This window comes from Lonchura striata, chromosome 7 (assembly GCF_046129695.1).
Source record: "Lonchura striata isolate bLonStr1 chromosome 7, bLonStr1.mat, whole genome shotgun sequence".
In the NCBI taxonomy this organism is placed as follows: domain Eukaryota; kingdom Metazoa; phylum Chordata; class Aves; order Passeriformes; family Estrildidae; genus Lonchura; species Lonchura striata.
Window position 1 is genome coordinate 30,127,994 of NC_134609.1, and position 22,780 is coordinate 30,150,773.

Genomic DNA, 22,780 nt, shown 5'->3' on the forward strand with positions numbered 1-22,780 from the left:
AGAGGGGGAAGGTATTGCTGGGGTCTCAGGAGGTCATTCCTCTCTCTGGGTGTTCTTTCGGGGAAAACAGAACAAGTTCCTCGGGGTTTCTTTGACTTGGGGTCTGTACTCTTACTGTTGGATGCAGCCTGATAATGTCATGGCGAAGAAAAAGAAATTGAGTCAGATTTGATGTGTAAAAAGCCTCAAACTCCCTTCATCCTTTTTTCCCATTCCAGAGGCTTTCCTGAGACAGGAACAGAGGAATTTTGATTTTGTTTTCCCTTGTAGAAATACTGAGGAGGAAGAACAGTAGGAAATGAAAGCATCTTCCCATCACCTCATTTCCTCCTTGCTTTAGGCTCTTTGCTCTGCATCATCAGCTCGGTGTTGCAGTGAATTGTAATTTTTTTTTCCTGTTTCCACAGCAGTGCAAGAGGAGTTTCAGTGTGTTGAACTTCATTTTTATGGTTGTTGAAATACCTGTTAAAATACAGTTGTGCCATTAAGCTCAGTGCTGTAGTAATGCTTAGTAAAAGACACCCTCTTAGTGCAGTAAGAATTTCCTGCCATGGCAGAGGAGATGCTTGAAGAATTAGGGGGCTGATACCTCAGGAATGTTCTCAGGGAGCTCTGGAGCACCAAGTTGGGCCAGGGGAACTTTGACATCATTGGTGTGGGTTTAGCCTGGAGTGTTGTGTTGGGAAGGACTTGATGGTTTCTAAATCCCTTTCCCTGGATTTGAGTGTGAGCTTGTGACGTTTGGGATGTTGCACGTGTGTGTGTTGTGGTTGGACATAAACTAAAACAGGAGATGTTTCACTGAACATGAGGAGCTCCTCTCCAGGAGGGTGGAAGAGCACTGGAGCTGCCAGGGAGGACCTGGAGCCTCCTTCTCCCAGGGAGAAACTCCAAACCCTCCTGGATGTGCTCCTGCCATCTGCCGTGGCAGGGGGATGGACTGGATCATCTCCAGAGCTCCCTTCCAAACCTAGACATTTTGGGATTCTGTGGCTGGATTTGGGGTGTCTCTTGAGGCTGCCCTGGCCATTGGCGTTTTTGGGATTCTGTGGCTGGATTTGGGACATCTCCTGGGGCTGTCTTTGCTGTTGATTTTTTTGGGATTCTGTGGCTGGTTTTGGGGCTTCTGTGGTTGTCCTTGCTGTTGATTTTTTTGGGATTCTGTGGTTGAATTCGGGACATCTCCTGGGGCTGCCCTTCTGGTCCCTTCTGGTCCCCTGGGGACCCTCAGCTGGAGGATGTGGCCTGACTCGCCACCAGCCCAGGCACATCTGATGCTCTGCCAAATTTTCTAATAACCACGAGTAGAGGTGGTTTGGAGTTTTGCTGAATTCCAAGCTCTGAAATCCTTTCTTGAGGCACAGATTGTTTTTTGGGTGAGCACAGCTAATGCTCAGATGCTGTCCTTGCCTTCCTGGGGGATGGTACCAGAGCAGGAGCCAAGTTCCAGCTCCTCAGTGAAATGTAGGAGGTCTGAGGGAGCATCAAAACTCACTTGATTTGTGATTCTGAGTTACCACAAGACAGGTGCCAAGACATCTGCCTCTGGATAATGTTTTGTGTTAGTCTAAATCAGCATCTTGCTTTTTCTGCAAGAGCCAGTGTTGAGAGCTTGGGGTGATGTGATTACTCCTTGCATCCAGGGTGTTTCAGTTAATGGACTTCTTAATATTAAAAATCAATTTGGATGTTCTTGATTGTGCTTCTTGTTAGCTGTACATTATGGCACATTAATAATGCTGCTAGAGTCAATAACGATGTGTATATATATATTTTTTAGCACTAGTTTCAGCTTTATACCCTCAGTACTTGGTGGTGAAGTACTCTGAATACAGATCAGCCAGGAGAAGGGGGGGAGAGCTGTTAAAATGGTGACAGAGCATCTCACTTCATTAGCTCCCTAAAAATAAAGTATCTTGCTTGGAAGAGGGGAGGAAGGAAAGCAAGAAACTGAACTTGCTTCTTGGAAATCTTGGCTTCATCCAGAACTGTTCATTTCACAGAATCCCAGATTTATTCAGGTGGGAAAAGAGCACCGAGATCTTTAAGGCCAAGCTGTGCCAGATCCCCACCTTGTCCCCATTCCAGAGCCCTGAGTGCCACCTCCAGTCCTTCCTTGGACACCTGCAGGGATGGGGACTCCAAACCTCCCTGGGCATCCCCTTCCAATACCTGACCACCCTTTCCATGGAGAAATTCCTGCTGATGTCCACCCTGAGCCTCCCCTGGTGCAACATTTCCTCTCCTCTTGTCCCTTTTCCTGGAGCAGAGCCCAAACCCCCTGGCTGTCCTCTCCTGGCAGGAGCTGTGCAGAGCCACAAGGTCCCCCTGATCCCCCTTTTTTCCAGGTGTTACTTCTTTGTTTTTTTTTTTTTAATGAGTGTAGAAAGGACAAATGAGCATCTTTTTCTTCTCCTCAAGCTCTGCCAGCAGGACTCAGCAGGGTGGTTGCACTTTGGGAAGGCACCAGGCCCCAACTTTGTGATTGTTCTGGATTTCTGAAGTTTTTTCAGCTTATTAATGAATTCTCCTTGGGTGGTTCTGGATTTCTGAAGTTTTTTCAGCTTATTAATGAATTCTCCTTGGGTGGTGAGTGACGAGACACCAAATGTGATGCAGAGCACATTGCTCTGGTGTGAAACCTGAGGTGTCTGCTGGTGCTTAGAAGAGCTTGGTGGCCCTTCACTCTTTGTGTCCTCACTGTGGAAGAGGGGAGGCAGGCTGGCATTGCAGGGATTTCAGATTTCAGCCTCAGGGGTCCCAGAGGCTGCTTTAGGATGCTCTCACCCTCAACAGATGCCCTGTGCAGTGATGGAGGAGTTTGCAGCTGAGCCATTGCGTGTTCCAGGAATTTGCTGCTCCCAGAGAGGAGGAGTGAAAGGAACTGCCTCACCTTTGTAAGGGAAAGTGGTGATAAATCCTGTCTATCTACTTGAAGTTGTGGGATTTGGGCTAATCCTGTGATAAAAGTCACATTCATGATTTAATCAATAAGATTAGAGCATCACTGGGCAGGAGGAACCTCGAGCTGGATTTTCTCCTTTAGCTTGGTGGTAACTTCAGATCTGAGAATTTCTCCAGGCGTCTCCTCTCTTCAGGAAATTATTTTTTTGGGAATGTTTGGGTAACAGAATAATTAAAATATTAAGAAAGAACTCTGAATCAAGCTTGGTGAGACCAGGAATAACAAAACCCAAGGTGAAGGTGAGAGGATCTACCCTTGGTTAATGTACACATGAAATAATTGTCTTTAACAGTTCTCAGGTACAACTCGACTTAAACACTGCTTTTTTCCTTTTGCTTCTCAATTAGCCTCAGGTGTAGAAATGTGAAACTCCTCTGGGTGAGTAGCAGAGGACTGAGCAATCTCTCTGAATACTTAAATCATCTGCTTTCATTTTAGAAAAAATAGGAAAACCTTCAGGTGTCTTTTAGTACCACGGAATTTACAAAAGACTTTGCTTTCACCTCTGCAATTTGTCTGCTTTTATTGAAAAAGCATAGTTAGGATTTAGGGATTTTTTTTTCTTTTTTAAAGGTCCTGTGAAATAAAGCAGGTAATGTGTTAAATGGAGTTTGGGTTCATTCAGGAGTTCAGAATGATTAATACAGCCTTTAAAGCAAAGTAATACCAGGGAATATTACTCTGGAACATCTTTATGCTATCTTAAGATATCTCACCTTTTGTAAAAAGCTTTATCAGTATAAATTGATGCTACCTTTGTTTGCTTTTTTTTTTGTTTCCACCACTGATTCTTCTAGTGCTGGCCCCCTCATTTTTCTGCTGTGTGCAGATTAATGAGTGCAGCTCACAGAGGTATTTGTTTTGTGTTCTTGAATGGGAAATGGGGGTTTGGTGCAATTACTGTAATGCCCTGTTCATTGCTCATTTCTTTATCAACTCTTAGAGCTGAAAAAATACCTCTCTCTGTGCCCACACTCAATCCTGTGCTTTTGGCACTTTGGGATTCTCGTGTGGATGTTGGATTTTTTAAATTAACCAAAACATACTTCAGTTAAAAAAAAAAACAAACTTAAAAAATAGAAAGCTATACCTCAGATTTTTAAATATTTTAAATGACAGCTCAGGATACAGTTGATAAGACAAAATGGAAACATACCAGTTTCATGCTTTACTCCTCCAAACTTTGTCTTTTCCTTTAATTAAAGCCTTGTCATTTGCTCCAATCAAACATCTTCTATCACAACACCTTTTGATGCCACTGTGCATAAAAAACCTTCCAGTGAGAAGGAGTTACCTGCTCCTTGCAGGGGAGTTTGTGGTGCAGTCCAAGCCTTGCTTTGTAATCACAGGGGTGGAATGCACTTTATAGTTATTTTGGTTTGTTTGCTTCCCGATCTGTCAATGCTGTTGGAAGCCAGAAATGTGATTTATTTTCTCTTGCAGGCATATTTTTCACACATATTTTTTTACAGATAAATCACCCCTCCCTGGCTCCTCAGTCAGTTGAGGTCAGTGGGAGCTGGCGTGGGCAGTAATTACCATTTGATGGCTGTTTGTCATCTTCTGTCACAAGAATTGGTCATTCCACTGCAGCTCCTGCTGCCTGACCTTCCTTGTTGTGACAGACTCCAGTTTTAGCACTCTTGGGCATAAATTTTAGTGCCTTTTATTCATTGCTGCCTTTGATCCTGAGCGTTACCCCACTTAAATGCTGGAGAAATGCTCAGCTGAAGTGTGAATTGAGTAGAGAACCGGTTTTTAATCTGTTATAATGCAGATTTTTTTCCTGGCTGGCATGTCTGGTGTGAGTCAGTGAAGTTGCTTGTCAGGGTCCTGGAGGTGGGAGACTGTCCCTGGATTCATTTCTGGATGTGTGAACATCCCAGGGGCCCCTTGGCTGAGCTGTGAGCATTGAAGGGATCTCAGTAAACATCCCAAGGATTGGTGTTGGGGTTTTTTTTTTTTTGTATTGTACAAGTTTGGAGGAGTTAGGGCTGTGTAACTTTGTTTTCCCTGCTATGCACAAAAGCTGAAATGAGAATATTTCTGGGGAGTGTTTCCAAACAGACTCTCCCACTGCTCTGTGTTCAGCACTGTGATCATCCCTCTGCTCAGAGCAGTTTAAAATGCTCATTTTTGTTAAGGTGTTTTTCAGAGCCCCTTCTCCTGCAGGGTAACATTTATGGCTCTCAGATACCCTGTGCCAGATACCTGGGAGGGAGAGTTTATCTGTCTCTAATAATGACAAAATTAAAGAAAACATTAAAACACAAATAGCTTGGCTTGTTTTGATGTCAGTAGAAAACTGTTACTTTCTAAAACCTTCATTTAAATCCTGGTGGTAATGGTCTCTGCAGTGCACCTGACCTTTATTCTTTTTACCTTGTAGTGTGTTTTTATTCCATTAATAATCTTCCACCTTATACACTGTTTTCCAAACTGCTTTTCCATGTTTTTTTTTCCACTTGTGCACTTGGATTTATTTATTTACCTCTTAACTCTAAAGTCTTTCAAGCCAGAGGAGTTCTTCAGAGAAAAGGACCCAGCCAGCCTGGGTGGATTGATTTATTGGTGGGCCGATGGATTATAGATTATTTATTGATGATCCAATGGGTTATGGATTATTTATTGGTGGCCAGTGGATTATGGATTGATTTATTGGTGAGCCAATGGGTTATGGATTGATTTATTGGTGAGCCAATGGGTTATGGATTGATTTATTGGTGAGCCAATGGGTTATGGATTGATTTATTGGTGGCCAATGGGTTATGGATTGATTTATGGGTGATCCAATGGATTTATTTATTGGTGGGCCAGTGGGTTATTGATTATTTATTGGTGATCCAATGGATTATGGATTGATCTATGGGTGAGCCAATAGATTATGGATTGATCTATGGGTGAGCCAATAGATTATGGATTGATCTGTGTGTGATCCAATGGATTATGGCTCTCAGAATTTCTAAAATCATATTTTACAACTCCTATGCATGCAGTAAATGAATGAAATGATTGAGAAATCATCCTTTAATGTTGATGTGACAATTTGAGTTTTTTAAAGACACTTTGTAAGTTTTCTGTGTGTTGAGCTGACAGGGGAAGACAGAACAGCTCTTTGTAGAACTGCTTAAAATTGACACAAAGTGCTGTGGAAGGCTGGCAAATACAACAAAAATTGAGTGTATTGCCATGAAGAAGCAAAACATTTTAAACGCAGTGAGGGACAGCTTTAGAAAGTGAAATTGTTGGCGGGGGGTTTGTTCCAAAGGGAATTATAAATGGAATTAAGAATTGGTTGAATTTTTATAGAATGCAATTTTTTTTTCACAAAAAGATTCAGAATGGCAGTAATGAGTAATAAAAGCAGTGATGTGATGAAACAGCTGGAATTGTTGTCTGCCTGTGCTAACAGCAGTTTTCCAACTCTGTCCAGCTCTCTACAACTACGATGCCAGGGGACCAGATGAACTCTCCTTACAGATTGGGGACACCGTGCACATCCTGGAAACCTATGAGGGTAAGATGGCAAAAACTGAATTGAAAAGCAGGATTTTTTTGGGGAATTGCATTCCTTTCTTGTTTGTCACCCTCTTGAGTTGGAAGCTGAAGCAAGTGGATTGGTGAGTTGGTGAATAAGCTTTGGTTTTCTGAGGAAGGAGAATTTTCCCACAGTTGGGTTTGTGTGGATCAGTTGTAGCATCTCCCCCACGTTAGAGAAATGAGAGATGCTTTTTGGGTACCCTTGGGTGATGCAAAAGAACCTGCTGCTACAAGAAGTTTAATCTGAATTTGAAAGTTACCTAGGTCTTGAATTATTTATGTGTCTCTTCTGAGGTGGGTGCCTGTGTTAGTGCTGTGCACTGATTTCAGCCTTTTCCAGGTGCCTCTTTTGATGTGAAGCTCTACAAACATTACCTGTACCAAAATATTTCCTCCCTCATCCTTGAACAAGAGAATTTCAATGCTGGGTTTGATAACCAACACGATGTGGAAATTGTCACAACATTTTCAGCTCTTAATCCAAGAAAAATAAAACTTTCATTATATCCTTGAGTTGGAATTTTATGTTGTGCTGCAGTTTGGAGAGGTGTGGGGAACACAGAACTAAACTGTGTGTTTAAAATCGTGCAACATTGTTTGTCTTATGGAAGCAAGATAAATGATTTACTTTAATATATTGATTTAATTTGCTTCCCTAGACATTGATCTTTTGGTAGATCAGGGTGATAAATTTATTTTAGTTATTGGCTTAATTGGATTTTTTAAAATATTATATTTACTGAAACAAGCAATGCTATTTCCACAAGAGTTGGTCATCACTTGAAGTGGAATTTTTGAATGTTCTCATTATTCCTGGGCTGGCCTTTTCTTGGAGCTCAGTTTGCTGCTGCAATGCCAAGTTTAACTCTGAGCAAAGCAATCCTTCCACTATCAGATGTTGCTTTAATAAACCCCTAATAAAGCAAAGATTTTAAATGCAAATGTAGTGATTCAAATATTGCACAGCTTTGTACTTTTATATATAAATAGATTTATTTAATGAATGTGGGAGAAACTGAGCAGGGAATGTGAAACTCTGTCAGATACTGAAACCCTATTAAATCAGGCTGAAATCCTGTCAGATGCTGAAACCCTAATTCAGGCTGACTGTTCCCAAATAAATGGGACAGTGGGGATGAGCCACTTTCCCCTGGGTGGAAATAGAGGAAGACCTTCACAACCTTCACCCTCTCAGGGTTGGAGCACATGGGATGAGTTCATGGCAAAAGAAATGCAAATTCCTGTTCTCCCAAGCACTGATTGCTCATTCCTGACCTGAGATGGGAAAACTTAAAAAAAATCTTTACAAATCAAGCAAAAACAAAGGGTTAACAAGTTTACAAAAGCTCTTAATGTCTTCAATACTTCAACAGAATATATTGAACACAACAGACCACAATTATCTAAACCTGTTTCAATAATTACAAAAAATGAACTTCCTTTACTTTAAGAAAAATGGTAACATTGTTTCTCTAAATTTCTAACACTCAAATCTCAAAAAACTCTCCTAAACTACAACAAACATCTCTCTTGAGATGTTTGAGAACTCCCAACATTACTATTCTTACAAAACCATCACCAAACCACAGCAGCCAAACCTATGACAGACATAGAAGTGATGCTGTAACTCTTCCCTGTTGAGAGCTGCCAAAATTAGGGGATTATTTGAGTTGTTTGATCTCCTGCTTGCCCTGGATAAAATTGGTGTGGATTGTGCCCTTGGGAAGTTTTGTACCCTACAAATTTCCAGGCTGAGGTGGGAATGGGCCCATCCAAAGGAGAACTCTCTAATTAAATAATCCTGGGACAGAAAAGTTGTTGGAAGAGTCAGTAAAGCCTTTTTGCTGAGGATTTTTGCTTTTCCTACCCCTTTTCCCTGTTGCAAAAGCAGTTGATTTTTTTTCATAGATACCTGCTAGAGTCCACATCTGCTCCTCCCATCCTGCTGTAGATTTGATATTATTTTAAATTAATTTCTGCAATTCCAAAGTTGAGAGTAGTTTTGAAGACTGGTGTGTGTCTGTGCGCTTTGAAGTGGTAGAAGTTTGGTTTTTTTGGGTTTTTTTTCCCCCCTCTGAATCTGCATTGCCAAGAAAAACTCATGGGAAATCCTTGCTCAGCTGGGGTCTCTGCAAAGACAGATGAGGATTTGGGAGGGCTCAGTCTCACATCCATGACCTGCAAGGTCTGATTTTAGGACAGATGTAGGATATCTGTTGCTGCCATGTGCTGGGATTAATTTCTGAGTTGCACTTTACCCCTGTGTTTAAAATAATAATAATAATCTACTTTTTTGCCCATGAGTAGAACTTATTTTGGAATTTATGTTTATTATTGAAGTTTTGACATTTTAAATTCTAATGGTGGAATCTTTATTTTTCTCTAAAATGCAGAAAAATTGTGAAGAAAGAATTCAGTATGTGGACCCTGTAAATTTTCAGTCTTGGTGAAAGCACCTTTTTTTATGGGAGTGAGGGGATTGGAAATGAATGTACACATTTCATTATTAAATACTAAATTTGTGTTCTTCCAGGAACCAAAGTAAAGATGAAGCTGATTTCTAGACTAATTAATGTTGAAAATATTTTTTTTCTTTTAGGAAGTATTTTAGTTTATTTTTCAGTTAGAAAGCTCCTTCTTATCTGAATCTTAGAGGTAAAAACCAAACAGGAAAGCCATAGGAATTCCCAAGTATCCTGCTCTGCAGGAGAGGAGGATTACATTTTGTAGCAGGTGACCTAAAACCCATGTAATTTCCCACATTCTGAATTAGTACTTTCTAAATCTTTATTGTCTTAATTCTGTTTCTTGACATTATTTGATGGAAAGGGCAAATGGAACCATATGATCAATAAATGTGGCTGATTAAGGGGAATTGCTGGGAAATGTAACAGAAAATCAACCTCAAAACCAAGATTAACTGTTGAGGCATCAATTAATTTCTGATGCTGCTGTGAGAAGGAAGTTTGGCTTCCCAAATAGGGATTTGCACAGAAGTTATTCTTGATATTATGGGAAAGTTTAGTTTTTGTTGTGAGTTTTTTGTTTGTTTGTGAATGCAGTTTAACTTCATCAAAACGGATGCATTGTTTGAGAGTAACCACAGCAAATTCTTGAGTGTCTTTTGCAGCTTTGACAGACAGAAATATTTTATCGATGTATTCTTAATTGATCATTTCCTTGGATGCACATCTCCAGCTCTTTGGTCCCAGGGTTCTTAAGGGCAAGGTCTGGTCTTGAACAGGTCCAGGGAGGAGAAGTGCACAAATTGTGCCAGGGCATCACTTCCTTCCCAGGGAAAGAATTCCTGCAATCCCTCAATGGTTTGGGCTGGGAAGGACCTTAAATTCCATCCAGTGCCAAGGCAGGGCCACCTCCCACTGTCCCAGGTGCTCCAGCCCAATGTCCAACCTGGCCTTGGGCACTGCCAGGGATCCAGGGGCAGCCGCAGCTGCTCTGGGAGTTCCATCCCATCTCTTCTCCAGAAAAGAATTCCTGCCCAAAATCCCACCCATCCCTGCCCTCTGGCAGTGGGAGCCATTCCCTGTGTCCTGTCCCTCCATCCTTTGTTCCCAGTCCCTCTCCAGCTCTCCTGGAGCCCTTTCAGGAGCAACCTGGAAGGGCTCTGAGCTCTCCCTGGAGCTTCTCCTCTCCAGGTGAGCACCTCCAGCTCTCCCATGTTTTTTTGGGGAGCTGTTCAGAGGTGGCTTCACCATTTCAGTGCCGCTGCCCCTGTGTGAGGTGTCCCAGACTGCACAGTGGGAGCTGCAGGTGCAGCCTGGGCTCCCTGCACAGCTCCAGCTGGACACCAGCAGCAGCTGCAGGCAGGGACCTGGTGGGACCTGCCTGGCCACACCAGCAGCTCTGCAAGGAGCAGCAGTGCAGCCAGTTCTCCAAGGCAGGTTTTGGCTGCTCTCTTCTCCATGATCCTGAGAGCTCTGGCTGCAAAACTTGAGGAAGCAGAGGTTCATCCGTGGGGAGCTGTCTTTGCCACGGGGCTTTTATTCCACAGAATGTCCTGAGGCAGCTCAGGAGGTGGGCTGGGAGAAGAAATAATGATGGTTTGTTCTTTAGTTTGTGCAGTGCATCTGATCAGAGTTCTGTTGTTCAGCAGTTTAAACTCCAGGACTTTAAAGTGTTGCTTTATTCATCTCAAACTGTGGGAATTCAGTTTTTTTATTAGGATTGGAAGCCGTGCACGGGTTTCAGGCAATGGAGGGAACACAGGCAGAGATTCTTTGCCTCCTTTGCACCTGGCCAAGACTGGGAGTGCACCAAACAGCAGTTTGGTGTTCTTGGGAAGCAGTGGGAAGGTGGGATGTGAGGCTGTGGCAGCCTCTGTTGGGAGGTGAAGTGTGGTGGTTACAAATTTGACATTTTTGAGGTGGCACTAAGCCAACCCCAAGTGCTGCAGGGAGAAGGTGATGAATCCCTTGTGCTTGAGCCTTTAATTTGGATTTCTGGCTTTGTGTGTAATTGATTTATCAGCATGTGTTGGCTTCATGGAAGTTTTCTCCCTGTTCTCAGGACTGGGAGTGCAGTTTTTATTCCACATCTGCTTTGTGATCTCCCCATCCTCCCCTTGACAGGGATGCTTTGGTGTACAAACCCTTCTTTGCCAGGCTGGAGGGGTGGATGTTGCATCCAGGCTCAGCTTTCCAAAAGGGCTCCTTGCTTTTGTGTTTTGATATGTTACCCCTAAATTCCCCAGTATTCCTATTTCTTGGTGAGATGGCCAACAGCTGAAAACTTGGATTTGTGGAATTGAGGTGGGTTTTGAAATTGAAGTAGCTGCTCAGTAATTTTTTGTCAAGTTAATGCTCATAAGTTGGTTTTGTTTGTGTTGGTGAATCAGCAATTAAACACATCATGTGAACCACCATCTCAGTCATGTGCTTCTGTCCATTATCACTCTGATTCTGCACCTTTCAGGATGACTTGTTTTATCCAGGGTATTAAGCCTATGGAAAATTGAAATTCAGGTGGGATGTGCAGGGCTGAAGCATGATCAGAAACCACCTCAGGGTGCTGCTGAGCAGGGGAAGAGCAGCTGGGAGGTGCCATAAATGAGCTTTTTAATGCTTTTCCCCTTTTTTCTCTCCTAGGTTGGTACAGGGGTTATACATTACGGAAGAAATCCAAGAAGGTGAGTGTTGCCAGAGTGAGTCCTCATTTTTCTCTTGCAATAAGATGGATTTTGGCACTGGATGTGTGGGTTTGATGGAGCTGGATCCCAGGTGTGCACTGGTCCCTGTTGCTCTGTGTCCTCAGCCTCTGGTCAGTGGGAATTTTTCAAGTTAATAAAAAGTTTTAGCAAGGCCTAAAAGATAAGAGGCATATCCAGCTCTGGGGTCCAAAGGAAGGACATGGAGCTGCTGCAGAGAGTCCAGGGCAGGCACCAGGATGATCAGAGGATGGAGGAGAAAAAGCTTGGAGAGCTGGGATTGTTGAGCCTGGAGAAGGGAAACTTTGAGGTGACCTCACTGTGGCCTTCCAGTGCTTGAAGGAGCTCCAGGAAAGATGGAGAAACAAGGGATGGAGGGACAGGACAAGGGGGAATGGCTTTAAGCTGGAAGAGGGGAGATTTAGGTGGGATATTGGGATGAATTCTTCTCTGTGAGGGTGGGGAAGGGCTGGGATGGAATTCCCAGAGCAGCTGGGGCTGCCCTGGATCCCTGGCAGTGCCCAAGGCCAGGTTGGACACTGGGGCTGGAGCAGCTGGGACAGTGGGAGGTGTCCCTGCCATGGCAGGAGTGGAGCTGGATGAGCTTTAAGGTCCCTTCCAAGCCAGGCTCTTTTATATTTCTGTGATCCCAGTTTTTGCACTTTAAAGGTACATCAGTCACTAAATCTTTCTATATATATTTTTTTTTTTTTTTTGCAGTAACTGCTGCACCAGTTTTTTCCTCAGTAAAAAGTTGAGACCTTGTTGTTCTCCTTGGTCTGTTCAGAGGCTGACACTGGATATGGAATTCCTGGTGAAATGCAGCTCCCTGACCTTGAGAATTTTTGGTTGCTCCCCTTGGAGAGAGGAGGAGGCTCCTCCTGCACTGGAATTCCAGTGTGCACCAAGGGCTGCACTTACAGCAGCTCTTCTGAAATGAAAAGAGAGGAAACCACACGAATGCTGGCTGGAGCATCGTGTTTTATTTTTTGAGCCTTTTACTTCACAGTAATAATTAAACAAAATTAAACTTCAGGGTTTGCTGCTTTTTTCACTGAAACACTGCAAATGCTATGTTTGCCTCCAGAGGTGTGTTTTTAGTTGTTTGCATGTCTAAAAGTACAGAGTTGAGTGGTTCATCCCACCCATTTCCTTACCAGGCCTGGGTTTTTAGTCTATTTTTGTACTTTGCCTTTTTTTTTTTTTTTTTTTTGTGTGTGTGTGAACACATTGAATTTTTTACAAACCATATTTCATGAATGTGCTTTTTACAGTCTGAGAAGCAATTAGACATTTTTTCTTGCCTTAAATTAATTCCATGTGTTGCTGCATTTGTCTGACTGCTTCTAAATTTAGTGATTTTAAAATATTTTTTAAACTGGGGTAAAAAGTCACATGCCCATGCTCTATTTCCCCCAGTGGCTTCCCAAGAATTTTTTTTATTACATTCCCAGATGATCAGAAAACTGAACTCCTGCCTTGAAGGGTGAGATGGTGGGATTTGCTGTATCAGCTTGGCTTGGATTTTTTTTTTTAAGAAAGGTTCCTTTTCTGACATCCTGATGTATTTAGAATATTTTTTCAGAGAAGCTGTAAGGTTGCAATAGCATCTTGAAAGGAGAAGGAATGCAGAAATTCAATATATGTTAGAAAACTCCCAAACACAACTCTTCTGATGCTTGAGGATGTGAATGGCTCTACACACCCTGCAGTGTTTTGGCATATTTTCGGTAATAAACACAATATGTTTTATGCAGCTGGTTAAATAACACATTTTTCTTCTCCCTCCCTCTCCAAGGGCATATTCCCTGCCTCCTATATCCATCTTAAGGAAGCAATCGTTGAAGGCAAGGGGTAAGTTGGGTTTGAAAAGAACAAAACTCCTTTTTCCTGTTTTCTCCACATCGTTTCAGTGCATTGCCAGGTAACTTACACTTCTTTCCAGGTACTTCTCTGCCTGACTGAGAAGTTATTTTGTTTTGTTTTTGGTTTTTTTCCTGTTCCTTTCTCTGGTGTGTGCAGTAGTTTGGGCTGTATTTGTTGTTCAGCAGCTCTTCAGATCCTTTTGTATCAAATCAGCTTTGCTGGACACGCAGGCAGAAATCTCTAACACGACTATAAAAGTTGAGTTAAAAACAAGGAAAAAAACCCCAACCAAATCCAGAGGAAAAAGGAGGTGGAGTGAAATTAATAAATCATGGTCCAGGTATGAAATGGAGTGAAACAGGATTAAAATGTTTTATTTCTTTGTGCCTGATTTATTTTTATACTCTGTTAAATATGTAAATGATCAAACTACTAATCATGAGATTACTGCATAATGACATCTTCCTTGCTGATTGCAAAACTGCCTTTAAGTACCCTACTTCTGCAATATTCAAAGATCTGGTTGGTGTTTTTTTACCTCCATGGCACCTCATTTTAAAACAAATCATACAGAAACTTTGTGGTAAGGAATTGAGTCTTAATTTTTCATTGCGAGACCAATAGTTTGGGAAAAAGAATCAAAGAGCAGTGTGGTGGCATTGCAGGTTGTGCTCATCTGGTTTTATCTTGGTTGTTTGTTGTAAAATAAATCAGTAATGAATGTTGTAGTGAGGTGTGGATTGATATCCTTGGGAGTGGACAAATGAGGAGAGGGTGGGAAAAATTCTCAAGGGTGTGGAGGGATAGGATGAGAGGGGATGGCCTTAAATTGAAGGAGGGCAGGGATGGATGGGATATTGGGAAAGGGTGGGCAGCCCTGGCACAGGTGCCCAGAGCAGCTGGGGCTGCCCCTGGATCCCTGGCAGTGCCCAGGGCCAGGCTGGACACTGGGGCTGGAGCAGCTGGGACAGTGGGAGGGGTCCCTGCCATGGCAGAGGGGAAATGATGCCTCAGGTTTCAGCTTTTCTATTTTTCACATTCTGTGCTGCTTTAGTGTGTGGGTCTGGGCTTCATATCAGGGGATGCTGAGCTCTGTGCACAGAGCAGGGAGACAAAACAATTCCTGCTCCAGCTGGGCACCAAGGACAAATGATCCAAACCTCAGCCCAGGAGCACAAACACCGTGGGCTGGAGAGAGAAAAACCAGCAGGATGGGACTGATGGGCTGGAGCTGGAATGGGACAATGAACTCCAAGGTGCCAATGGAGCAGAACTGATCCCAGGGAGAGCCCCGGGAGCGCTCGTGCATTTTGGGACCATTTTGGGTCATTTGGGTGCAGCCCTGGCTGGGCTCTGCTGCTGCCCAAGGTGGATCCATGAGGAGATCCTGGAATAAATCCCTGCTTTGTTCTGTGACTCTGCCCAGCCTCTGCTCTAGGGCAGCCTGCACAAGGCATCAGTGGAAGATCACCTTTGATCCCTTCCAAACCATTCCATGTTTCCATCATCTGAGCACATCAAAATACCTTTCATGTGGTGTGGCTTTGCAGGTGTCCAGTGCTTCAATATCTGACAATATCTTATTTTTGCTTAGAAATTCACAAGTGATGCTAATTCCAACCCTGTTCTATTCAGTTCCCTTTGGAAATGAACAGTTCATTTTTAGGAATTATTCTAGATTAGGTGATTTAGGTTAGATACAGCATAAAAATTTCCCCAGAAGAGGCTGCTCTGTGCAGTGGTGGTGTCACCATTCCTGCAATTGCTGAGGAATTGTGTGGATGTGGTGCTGGGGACATGGCTTAGTGTTGACCATAGTGGTGCTGGTCATCCTCAATGACCTTAAAGCTCCTTTCAAACCTTAAGAATTCTGTGGTTCTTCATTCTCACTGAAGCTGCTGCTTACTTCAGCCTTTTTTTTTAACCCTTCTTCAGCCAACATGAGACTGTGATTCCCAACGAGCTGCCCCTGATCCAGGAGGTCACCACCACGCTGAGGGAATGGTCCATCATCTGGAGACAGCTCTACGTGGTGAGGACAGCTCAGGGAAACCTCACACTGGGAGGGTTCCATGGGAAAAGTGGTGCTGGGAAAGGTCCAGGGAGAAATGGGAAGGAGCTGCTGTTTATGAAGGAACTCTTCATGAATTTTCCCTTCCCTTGTTGTTTCTAAAGGTTGCTTTCAGTGCTGAAAATCCATGTAGCATCATCTCTGTTAAAGCAAAAATCTCAGCAGCTTTTTGTGCTTGTTGAAGCACAAATCTCATGCCTGTTTTCTCAAATCTCTTTATTTTCTTGTGCAGAATCAGTTTTTTTGGAGTGTTACCTTGATCTAGCAATAGTTTGTTGAGCAGTTACAATCCGTTTTTGTGTAGGTCTTATGTTATATATATAAAACATATATATATCATGTACAATATTTATATAATATATAACATATTATTAATTTTTTAATGGTTTATAGAGATTTGGAGTAACTTAACCTGTAATTTTATTAAAGAAATGGTCCTCAGGCTGTTTCTTAAGGCTGTCAGTCTCTGTTATGTAATAATTGAGTATTTAGTGTTGAATTTGTGGCTGTAAACTGGAAACTTTGTAAAATGATCCATGTAGGCCTTTAACCTCTCAGTATTCCTTTACATAAAGTTGGTTGTTCCCAAATTTTGACACCTTAATTTGCATACTTGTTTTTTTTATATGCTAATGTTTCAACCACATAAAAATGCATTCTTAGAAATTTGCAGTGATCATTATTGATAATCTCTCAGATGGGAAGATACAAAACCAGAGGTGAAAGTGCACATAAACAAGATGAAGAGTTCAAGCTTCTATTTAAAATTTCTATTCTATTTACAGTTCAGATGTAAAGCAAGGCCTGCTTGGGATTTAAGGTACCTGGCCCACACTTGTGATGTTCTCATTGTGCAAGGTCACTGTAACAAGATAATGGGAACATGAAATTCCTTTATTTAAAGCAGGATTTAATGCAGTCTCTGTTTCCCATAAATATGTTTGAAATCTTGTATCATAAAAGTGCAAGCTGTGTAATGAAGACACTGAGTGTAATGAAGAGGTTTGTGCTGACTAATGTGGCTTTTAATCACACCCATGAAAATAAAGATTAGGAGTAAGAGTGTAATGGAAATGATGTAGTGTGGCAATATAGAAGATGAAGGATAATATCTTCTATGAAAAGAAACAGATTATGTATTAAAGAGAGAGCTTTAAGGAGTTGGAGTAGCAGGGGGTTGGTGTGGTGAGGAGCAGGGAAGGAGTAGAAATAAAGGCAGAAATAAAGGAGGAAGAACAGACTCTCAGAAGGGCACTGGGAACAGCTTTGCCCTTGGTTCCACTGCTGTGGAATCCCAGAATGGTTTGGGTTCCGAGGGACCTTAAATCCCACCCAGTGCCACCCCCTGCCATGGTCTGGGACATCTTCCACCATCCCAGGCTGCTCCAGCTTGGCTTGGACCCTTCCAGGGTGGGAAGTGGGACTGGGGCTTGGAGCAGCCTGGGACAGCAGAATTTTTGGGTGAGACTGGCTTGGCTTTAAGGTCTCTCCCACACCATTCCATTCTATGATTCCATGTTAAACAATACTTTAGTTCTTTGCTAATAATTCTGAATCCAAGACCAGGCAATCGGGGGAGGTTTGGTTTACTGGAGGTAACTGGTTTCAGACTGGGCAATCTGCAGGTTTGAGGGGTATTCCATGCTGTCCCTATCTTGCATATCAAAAACCCATCAAACAGCCACATTTATGCCTTGATTCAGTTTGTAATTTGTGTTTGAATCTTGAATGGGTGTTCAGTTGTTGTTTGCAGAGAGCAGGGGATGTGGAATGCATCCCATCTCTCTGCTTTACGATTCCCTGCAGCTTCAAAAATCAGGAACCTCTTCCCCATTTGGGTTTGTCTGTATTTAGCTCCCAGCCATATGTGCCTGTTGTGTCTTTCTCTGCCACATTAGAGAGCTTTTAATAATGTGTATTTTCTCTCTGTGAAGGTTCTCCCACTATAATCAAGCTAGCTTTTGGATAATCTGAACAGACTGAAGTCTTTAAGTTTCACAGTTAGATATCCTTTTCCCAGAGTCCTGGAGTCATTGTGTTCTTTTCCTGCATCTTCTGCAGTTTCTTCTTCTTTTTTTTTTTTTTAAGTGGATAATTTTATTGTAATTATTTAATTATTCCTAGCTTAGCTGAGTGTTGCCAAGGAAAGTTTGTATATGCTGTGGGCAGTATTTAATATCCACAGTTTCAGGCTTTACTTGAGGTATTTAACTTCCTATCAAGTTTAGATCTTTCCTGGTGTTTCACTGTCTTTTAAAAGTTACCTGTGGGCTTGTATGGCACTGATGTGCACAATAAAGGGTTTTCAAGTGTCATTGTGGAGGTTTAACCAGGGAGAGAAAGGATTCTTCCATCTGTTGCAGAACTTGAGACTCTTGCTGTTAAAATGCACCATTTTCAGTCCTGCTCTGCTCAGTGAAGAGGTTCACTGAACAAAGCTACCCTGGGAATCAATAAAAGGACATTTTCCCCTTGAATGCCTGAAAACAGCATGACCCATGTGTTAAGGTAGCATTTACACCTATTTAGCTCCTTAAGCTGAGTGCAGCGCTCTGAATATTCAATGTTCTGTGCTGTAGGAAGTTAGGCTCCTGTTCCAGGCTGCTGTAGACTTACCCTTTGAATTCCTATTGATAATTGCAATTTACCCTGTGTATTCCCAAGCCTCCAAACCTGATTTCTCCCCCTTTTCCCCCCACAACAGCAGGACAACAGGGAAATGTTCCGCAGTGTCCGGCACATGATTTACGACCTGATCGAGTGGAGATCCCAAATCCTCTCTGGGACCCTGCCCCAGGATGAGCTCAAGGAGCTGAAAAAGAAAGTGACTGCCAAAATTGATTATGGCAACAGGTTTGTGAACAGCATTCCCAAGTTTTTCTGCCTGAATCCAGATCACCCTGTGTAAATGCATCAGCTGTCAGTGAATTCTTGGAGGATTCTTTTTTTCCCCTGGAGGTGTAGATGAAATATTTGTATATCCACACTTCTGTTACAGCAAGATAAAGATTGAAGTTGAGGCAACATCTTTAAAGTGGAATATGTAAAGTGGAATCCATCTCTCTCTCTCTCTTGATGTTATCATCAATTTGACAGTGGTATGAAGCTGTAATTTTTTAAGGCCAATTCAAAAGTGCAAGTATTGCCTGCCTTGAAAATAGAATTTGAAACTCCACTTGCTTCTGTGGCACAAACAGTTGTCACCCTGTGAGCACCAGCAGCTGCCTGTGCCCTCGAGTCACTCAGCTGTAATGTGATGTTGAAGGATTTGGCTCAGAAGCACCATTTAGCTCTTGGTTCCTCTCCTTCCACAGCATCCAGCTGGTAGCACGAGATGAACAGGGAGGTTTCATAAAAGAAAGGAGCTATTTAGCACAAGAGAGTGGAAGATGGGAAGGAAATATTGCCCCAAAAAGCAGTGCAGGTTGCATATGTTGGATATTTTAGTGATTCAGATGTATTCTCTCCCCAGATGGTTGGCTGGGTTTAAAGGCAATTTCTGTAAATACAAGTTTTAGGTTATAACTTGTCTGTACAATTATGATCTTGCATTTTGATCAAAAATAAGAAATCAAATCTTATTCTTCATCATTGGAAGCAGTGTTTTGAATCCTGAGAGACAAAACACGTTGTAGTGCTCCCTTCAGTCCTGCCCATTGTGTGGGATTCTGTTGTCTTTCACACCTGGAGAGTGAAAAAGTTGTCACCAACCCAGTCTGTCAATGCTTTGTGATGCAAATATCTCACCATATTTAATTTATTTTTGCTTAATTCTTCAAGAACTGCCAAACTTGTGGTATTTCTGCTCGTGTACTTAATCAGCAAAAGCTGTGATTAAAAAAAGAAGTTAAAAAAATAATCAGTAACTGCATTCAGTCAGTGATTATCCTTTGTAATCTGAGGTGTGGACAGTGGTACCTCTGCAGACAATTACCCAGATGATGTTGGGATTATTTGTTTGGCAGATGATAAAATCCAGTAGCCAGAGGAGTTGGTAAAAGTTGCTCTGAATAACCTCCAGATGCTCAGCCTTCAAATTCAGTGGAACATCTTGTGCTGTGCTTTGTATTTGTAGTGTTCTGATGGACTAATTAAGTGATCAGAATGTTCTCTGGGGAGTGCAGGAGGGAGGTGAATGTGAACTCCTCAGTAAATGCTCTCCACTGAAAGATAACATATGTTCCTAATAAAACCCTAAACCCTTCACTTGTGCCTGAAAGGAGCATGAATGGGGATTTTAGGATCCAGACAGAATGAATTCATTATCTGCTTTATAAATACTGGGTGATCTTTGAGGTCCCAACCCAAACAATTCTAAATGTTTTCTGTCCCAATCATATCCTAACCTTTCCTGACTTGAGAAACACTGATTTGTAAATAAGTTTTTTTTTTTTCCTTCTGTAAATACAGACAGAAGTTTTGCAGCATATTGTCAGAATAACTGAGGAAGCAAAAACAGCCTTAGGAATCTGTATTTCTAATCTTTCTGAAAATGGGTCAGGTAATTTTGTTGTGAAAATGTGGGGGTTTTTTGGTTTTTTTTGGTTTTTTTTGTTCAGTTGCAAATATCTGTAACTGGGACACTAAGGAAAAAAAAAAAATCAGATTTTTCCCAAGCATCATTTGCAAGTTAAAGGCTAAAACAAAGGAATTGAATCAAAGGAGGGTTTGCTTCGACTCCTTTGACAGCCTGTGCAAACATTGGTGTGTTGGAGTCTGGGTTAGGAGATTTTGCCTGAATTTCTGAGCTTTTCCCCTGGCCCAGGCAGTTTCTGCCATGGAAGGACTCTGACAGTTCCAGTGCTCTGTGGGTGTTTCTCCTGCTGTGGCTGCTGTCCAGGGAACAGTAGTAGGGAGGAAGAAAACAACTTTGGCTTTTTTCCCCTTTGGTTTCACTGATGAAACCATTTTCTCACCAGAAAATTCATCTGGGAGTGAGATGTTCTGGAGATGCTGGAAAGTTTTCTGGTGGCTGGGTCCAGCTCCAGAACAGAAATAAAAAATCTTCTGCCTCCACCCTGCAGCTTGAGTGATCTTTCTCTCATCTGCAATTAATGCAGTGAATTTTGGAGGGGTTTGGGTGCTGACCCCACTCAAGGATTTTGCACTTCCAGGGGTGAGAAAGAATCCTCCAAGCCCATGGAAATATCTCTGTGTGCCACAGCTCGTGTTTCCAAGTCCTTGCAGGTTGTGCCCAGGTGGAATTTACTTTCAGATAAATCCTGAGCCCCTGAGTGACTTATCAGACACAGCAAATTTGATTTAAGCTCATTGATCAAACATATTTCAACTCTAAAGTTAGAGCAGCTCCACTGGGAGTTAGAAGGAAATAGGGACACATTTATTGGGGTGGAGGTGACAAGGGCAGTCCTAGGGAAGGGATCTGATTTTTTAACCCTTGGTACTGCTGCCAGCACTGTGGAAAATGTGGAGAAAAGTGAAAGGTTTTTCCTGAGCTTGGCTTTGATTATGGCAGAAAGCTTCCCCTCTGCAGAAGGTAATTATGGATGTTAACACCCTGCTGACAGAGATCTGGCTTCTGCTTTAAAAAAAGGGAACAACTTCTGCCTTATCTTGTGGGGTGTGGGTAAAACATGAGTTTGCAGTGGGAGGAGAAGGGGGGAGTGGGAGACATGAGCTGTGTGTGGTGGGACTTGGTTGTTCAGGCTGTTGGATAAATCAGAGGAGGAGACCAAGTCTCTGGCAAATTTATTTGTTTAAGAAGTTGCTTCCCCAGCTGTTGTGCTGTTTCGTTTCCATCCCTTCTCCCTGAGTGTGGGAATAAGTGACTTGCATCCCCAGGCTGGTGACATGTTAAATTGCATTATCATCTCTCAGATAATTTCTTTTCCATCACACGTCAGGTGTGCAAGTTGAACACTTGGCAGGTGTTTTTTTTTTATGCATTCCTTTCAGCACTGTTAATTCACAAACATGTTTGCTGTCTTGTTTAGAATTCTGGATTTAGATCTGGTGGTTAGAGATGAAGATGGCAACATTTTGGACCCAGAGCAGACCAGCACCATCAGCCTTTTCAGAGCACATGAAATAGCTTCCAAGCAAGTGGAAGAGAGGCTACAGGAAGAAAAAGTAAGAGACTCTGTGGCTTTTCCCTGGGAAACACAAGGCTGTAAACTAATTACTTGACAGTTACTTTTAGCATTGGTAATGAGGGATTTGATGTGTTTATGAAGAATTATCAGGCTTAAACATTTTGTAAGAATTTTTATGTCTTAGGCTGGGTTTTTTTTCATCTTTTAAAGGCTTTAGTAGAATTTATGGTTCAGACCTGTAAGAATAAATCTGCTGCATTTGTGGGTTAATATCAGATGTGCATGTGAGAGGTTTGTTAGTTAGGTTGTCATCAGAGTTTCTATTTGAGAATCACAAAGACTAAAATCCTTATTCTTGTATGGTTTCTTTATGCCAGTCCTAAAAACTTGTTGAAATAAAAGGGGAAAATTTAAAGCCCTTCTCAGTCTTGAATTGGCAGTACCTTTGCAGTTCAGAATGCTTATTTTTAAAAGGAAGGACTTTTCTGTTTCTTTTTATTGTCTGTTCCTGGATTTTTTTTTAAGGCATGTGTGAGGCTCTATTTTTACTCCATTTGGTTCTCTCTACTTAATAAGTGAAGACATCTTTTCTCTCCTTTTTCTCCTCTTTTTCTAAAACTTTTTCCTTATGGTGTGGCACTTCAAGACAGATCCAGAAAATCTGTCTGTCATTAAACTTAACAGAAAAAAAAGATCACAGGAGCAGACACTCAATGGAAACCTCCTCCTCTTATTTTTGTAAGATTTTTAGGAAAGTTTTATAGTAGCTGGATGTCTGTTAGGCTAAGTTAAACTTTATTTTGTTCTTCAATTGCAGTCTCAGAAGCAGAATATTGATATCAACAGACAAGCCAAGTTTGCTGCCACTCCTTCATTTGCTTTGTTTGTAAATTTAAAAAACGTCGTGTGTAAAATAGGAGAAGATGCTGAAGTCCTGATGTCTCTGTATGACCCCCTGGAATCCAAATTCATCAGGTCAGTGCCATTTTTATCTCTGCTCACTCAGGGATGGTACTGAGGCAGTTTGGGGGCTTAGCAAAGTCAAATTTCTGTGAAAGGCAGAGGCCCGTCCCTTCACTTGGGGCACGTTTCAGGGTCATGCTGTGCTTGTGGTTCCCCAG

General features: G+C 42.1%; 1 protein-coding gene across 3 annotated transcripts in view; it reads left to right on the plus strand.

Annotated features, from left to right (window-relative positions):
• The window catches only part of DOCK1 (dedicator of cytokinesis 1), a 268,980-nt gene that overhangs the window by 13,622 nt on the left and 232,578 nt on the right, over positions 1-22,780 (plus strand). For 2 of the 3 annotated variants that reach the window (XM_077784742.1, XM_077784744.1), the window contains exons 2-8: positions 6,399-6,482; positions 11,611-11,651; positions 13,468-13,523; positions 15,471-15,567; positions 18,311-18,459; positions 21,561-21,696; positions 22,477-22,634. In XM_077784742.1, the coding sequence (XP_077640868.1) occupies positions 6,399-6,482; positions 11,611-11,651; positions 13,468-13,523; positions 15,471-15,567; positions 18,311-18,459; positions 21,561-21,696; positions 22,477-22,634 (721 nt within the window). The remainder of the gene's footprint in view (positions 1-6,398; positions 6,483-11,610; positions 11,652-13,467; positions 13,524-15,470; positions 15,568-18,310; positions 18,460-21,560; positions 21,697-22,476; positions 22,635-22,780) is intronic. The other variant, XM_077784743.1, reaches the window with a different exon arrangement.